This window comes from Carlito syrichta, unplaced genomic scaffold, assembly GCF_000164805.1.
Source record: "Carlito syrichta isolate Samal-C Ts95f unplaced genomic scaffold, Tarsius_syrichta-2.0.1 Scaffold309583, whole genome shotgun sequence".
In the NCBI taxonomy this organism is placed as follows: Eukaryota; Metazoa; Chordata; class Mammalia; order Primates; family Tarsiidae; genus Carlito; species Carlito syrichta.
In genome coordinates, this window is record NW_007253679.1 from 254105 (window position 1) to 258991 (window position 4887).

General features: G+C 40.4%; 1 protein-coding gene across 2 annotated transcripts in view; it reads right to left on the reverse strand.

The window, feature by feature from the left end:
* Positions 1–4391, reverse strand: part of CCDC66 (coiled-coil domain containing 66) — a 52553-nt gene extending 48162 nt beyond the window's left edge. Inside the window, exons 1-3 of one of the 2 annotated variants that reach the window (XM_008067416.2) lie at positions 4294–4391; positions 2566–2630; positions 1855–1880 (exon numbers count right to left, since the gene is read on the reverse strand). In XM_008067416.2, the coding sequence (XP_008065607.1) occupies positions 1855–1880; positions 2566–2630; positions 4294–4304 (102 nt within the window). In that variant the 5' untranslated portion in view covers positions 4305–4391. The remainder of the gene's footprint in view (positions 1–1854; positions 1881–2565; positions 2631–4293) is intronic. The other variant, XM_021717271.1, reaches the window with a different exon arrangement.
* Between the last annotated feature and the right edge of the window lie 496 nt (positions 4392–4887).

The window sequence follows — 4887 nt, forward strand, 5'->3', positions numbered from 1 at the left end:
AATCAAAAATTAGCCGGGCGTGGTAGTGCGCGCCTGTAGTTCCAGCTACTTGGAAGGCTGAGGCGGAAGGATCGCCGGAGTACAGCAGGTGGAGGCTGCGGTGGCCAGGAGAGGCCACTGCACTCCAGTCTGGGTGACAGAGTGAAACTCCAACTCAAAAAAAAAGAAAAAAAGAAAAAGGGCAATGTTTGTTAATGGTACTTAAATAACAGCAGTCAGTTGCAGTATTTTAATAAGAAAGGGCTGGAAATAACATATAATCTGTATCCTGGGACTAAGGCAGCACACAAGATATATAACTATATACTATATAGAGAGAAATAATTTTTAAAGATAGCTTGTGGAATTGCTTTGATGATCATCACCCACTTATTTAGGGGATAACTTGGGTACTTAAGCAACTTCTCCAACTTGATTAAAGTAACAAAGCCACCATGGCTCTGAGTTGAAGGGAAAAGTGCTACATCACCCAAATTAGGTTCTATCCACAAACAAGCAAAAGAAAAGATAAAAGACTTCCACAAGATAAAAATTTAAAAAGGGTTACAGTAAGTTATGGGAAGAGAAATTCCTACTGATGTTAATCTAAAAATTAAAAAGGAAACAAGGAACAAGAAAAGTATCAAAAAAATGTTTAAGTGGTGATGTATTTTTGTAGAAAAAGGTACAATGGATTCCTGATGAGAGAAAATTATCATTAAGCTCAAGTATAATCTTTTAAAAGAGAAAGCTAAATGCATGTTCAAATTTGTGAATTACATTTCCCTCTTGCTGTGGGCAAATGGAATTTTAGTATGAAAAAAAAATTTTTGTTTTAAAGTGTGAATATCTATTTTTTTTTTTTTTAAGTCAGTCTCACTCTGTTGTCTGGGCTGGAGTGCAGTGGCACGCTCATGGCCACCACAGCCACAACCTGCTGGGCTCAGGCAATCCTTCGGTCTCAGTCTTCCTAGTAGATGGAACTACTGGCGTGCGCCACTATACCCAGCTAATTTTATGATTTATTGTAGAGACAGGGTCTTGCCATGAACTCAGGTAATCCGCTCACCTCTGCTTCCCAAAGTGCTGGGATTACAGGTGTGAGCCACTATGCCTGGCTGAGTATCTTTTTTTTTTTTGAGTTGGAGTCTCCCTCTGTCGCCCAGGCTGGAGTACAGTGGCACGCTCACGGCCACCCCAGCCTCGACTTGCTGGGCTCCAGCAATCCGTCTGCCTCAGGCTTCCAAGTAGCCAGAACTACAGGCATGCGCTACCACGCGTAGCTAATTTTTGCTTTATTGTAGAGACAAGGTCTCACCAAGTTGTCCGAGCTGGTCTCGAACATGCAGCTCAGGCGCGAGGTCTCACCAAGTTGCCCGAGCTGGTCTCGAACACGCATGCTCAGGCAAACCACTCGCCTCAGCCTCCCACAGTGCTGAGATTACAGGTTAAGCCACCGAGTCTGGCCTGAATATCTATTTTTAAGGATCTCTGGAGCTGTACTGTCCAGTACAGTAGCTATTAAGTTTAATTAAAAATCAGATGAAATTAGAAAGTCAGTTCTTCAGTCACACTAGCCACATTTTTAGTGCTCAGTAACTATATACAGCTAGTGGCTACCAGACTGGACAGCACTGACTGTTAGAACACTTTCATCAATGCAGAAAGCTTTAATGGACAGCACTGATTTAGAGAAAAGGGTTTTTTAAACTGAAATATTATCATTCCAAGTCTGAAAGCAAGGAAACGATAACTTCTCACCATCATTCCAAACACCTTAGAACACGGTGACATTACCCAGAAATTTTTTCTGAAGCATTAAGAAAACTGCATTTTACATTTGAAAACAGGTCAGGTCAAAGTCATTTGGCTTACCTTCACAGAAATTTTTGACTTATGTTCTACAAAAGAAAAAAGAAATTACTAAACTATCAACCAAAAGTATATTAAAGCAGTCATAAAAGAAAATTTTAATTAATATTTTAAGCTGTTAATATAGCAATAGTATTCGCAAAAGCATTAACTTTAGCTTCTGAGTGTTCCAATTTTTACAATGTGGCTGAAGTATTTATTTCTATTTTATTTTTGTTTACATTAGTTATCTTTCCAAGGTAAAACTATAAACAGATTAAAAAAAAAAATAACGTGAAGGAGAAGAGTACCAAAGTATCCCGCATTTTAAAACTAATACTAAAAATAATTTTAGCATTTTACTGTGGTTTTACTATAAATTTAATTTTCTCAAACAATACATTCTTTACATACAAAGAGCATAATTATATAAATTTCACCTATATTACTTATCAAGCAGTAAGGACATTTGCTACATGCAAATATTATGAACACATATTTTACACACAAAATATACTGGAATTAAATGTTTTAAGTCTGAATACTGACAGTAGTAAGCAATGATGTACTCTGATTTTTACTTGGCTAAAGGTAAACTTGAAAAAGTTTGAGAAAAAAGAAGTTTTCAAAGTATTATTTAAAATTGCTCTTACAAGCAAAAAGTCTGTCAAACTGATATAAATTTTATATATGAATTTAATAGTTAACATTTTAGATTTCTATAACACAGCATACCATATGGAGATAATATTAGCTTGGTTTTTCCATCCAGTAAGTCAGTTTCAAGCTTTAAACCATCTCTGCAATATAAGAGAAAGTTGTCTGTAATTTTTAATAAATAGCAACATTTTAAATAGCCAGAAATGTTAATTTGAACCTTGACAGTGCATCTGATCCTTTGAATTTATACAAGAATCTTGTGCATAACAAACCAGTCTCTCAATCAAAAAAGTTTTTCAAAGATTCAACTAAAATTCAAAGATAAAACTAAAATTCTTCTTGAAACTTTTTAGTAATACAAGAATTTGTTGCCTGTAACCTGAAACCTCATTTTTGTTATTGGTAAATAATAATTCGGTTATCATACCAACATTTAACACTTCAAACTCTAGACTGGAAAAAATAATGCTGTTATCAAAACTCCTAAGCTAAGTTAAAGGAGCAAGATATAGCTAACTATCATTTATTAGTTTCATAATGAACTCAAGACCAACACATTCTATGGCGTGCTGGAGCACCTGAAAAAGACTATAACAACGCCACCAAGATTATTAACTGCTTGAGCAGAGACTTCCACTTTCCTTTTACAACTTCAAATAATATTCACATCTAGTGACACTTGTTAGTATCACAACAATAAATCTACAATGAACTCTGGCTGCCATAATGTTTCATACATGCACACCAAAAGCAAGGACATAAAGTAACAGTAAGCACTGCCAACAAAACCTGAACATCTATTGAGGTCAGAAATAAAAACCTCACTGAAAATAAAAACAGTACTCCATACTGTAACTCTCTGTCTTATTAGGAGTGGGGGAAAAAAGGGTGTTTGTCAATACACATTAATGAAGACAAAAATCAAGTCGAAGAGATAAAATTAAATCCAGAAGGCCAGTCAAGTGAGAAAGAAGTTGAAAAAGGTGTGATTAGACTAAATTTGCGGTGTTGTTCAGGTAGGAGAAATCAAATTACTTCAATGTAGTTGTTAAGGGTAAAACAGAACTGTTATGAACAGTTCAAGTTTATGTTGGTGAAACGTGACCCCCCAAAAAGAAAAGATCCTGAATGAAATGGCAAAGCCTCTCTGTTAGGCACTGCACTGTAAACTCCTTAAGGGGTAGACTATCTTATTTGACTTTATATCCTGAAATTCTAAAATATAACATCTGCTGAACGATGTGCAGGTAAGTCTGAGTTTGGTGGCTTTTCACCTTAAAATGTCACACTCCCGCGAGGTGAAGACCATGCAACCGTCCTTTCTACTTATTTCCTCGACCCCTACTCGACAAGCGCCGAATAGCTGCGAGCCCCGGGAACATCCGATTCCCAGAGGGGCCTGGGCTCCCCGCCTCGCGGGCGTTACACTCCTCTGGGCGCCCCAACATTCCGCAAGACTCCGGAGACAAGGTGGCGAAGAACCACGGGATCGGGCCGGGATTCCTCCCCGAGAAGCGCGAAGCTTTTTCTACCAGCCCTCGTAGTTTCTCTCTTCTCCATGCCTCTCTTCCCTCCCCATTCGGAGGTCAGCGAGTGGCCGGAAAGGGTTTTAAGGCGAGTCGCGAAGTGAAAAAGTGAGGTCTGCGGAGTCGGTGACGGCCGACCCGACTCCTCACCCCTCTCTACCTCAAGGAACGAGACTCTGCCGCTCCAGGCCGGAAGGTTTTCCGCTAAAGACTCTCGAGCAACAACCCAGACTCACGCGCCTCCCCACTGACGACCACCTTCCCCGCCCCAGCTTACCCTAAATTCATGGCCTGACCTCCCGCTCTCTCCACAGGACGCGCAAACTCCCTGTGTACACTGGTGGCTCCAGCCTCTCAATAAGTGCCAAGCCGATTGGGTACAGGAGTGCTGGACCAATCAGGACGGGGCGTGCTGGAGGGTAGGCTTAGCCGGGGCCGGGCTCTAGGGGCGACGGCTTCGTTCGGCCCCGCCCCCTCACCCAGGGATGCCGCTCACCCGGCATAAGATTCTAAGCCTTCTGTGGCTGAGGCCTGCGTTCCTCGGACTTGCGGCCTCCCGAAAGTGCACGGGGAACTGTCGGAGAAATGCCTCAGTGCCGGTGGAGGCGACAAAACTAGGGAGGAACAAAAAGCATAAATGTTTCAAGGAAATGTACATGTTCTATATTTTATATTTGGAAAAGAGGCTTATTTTAGTACAAAAAAAGTTGGAGGAGGGGAGGCAGATACTAGATCTGTCTTGTTTCTTGTTGTGACCTCAGCATCAACCCTAGCACATTGAATCTCCTTTCTAAATAGCAACAATCACAAGTGCTCAATAAATGTAGTTACATGCCAGGCAGGGCCCTAAGCCTTCATGTCTACTATTTAA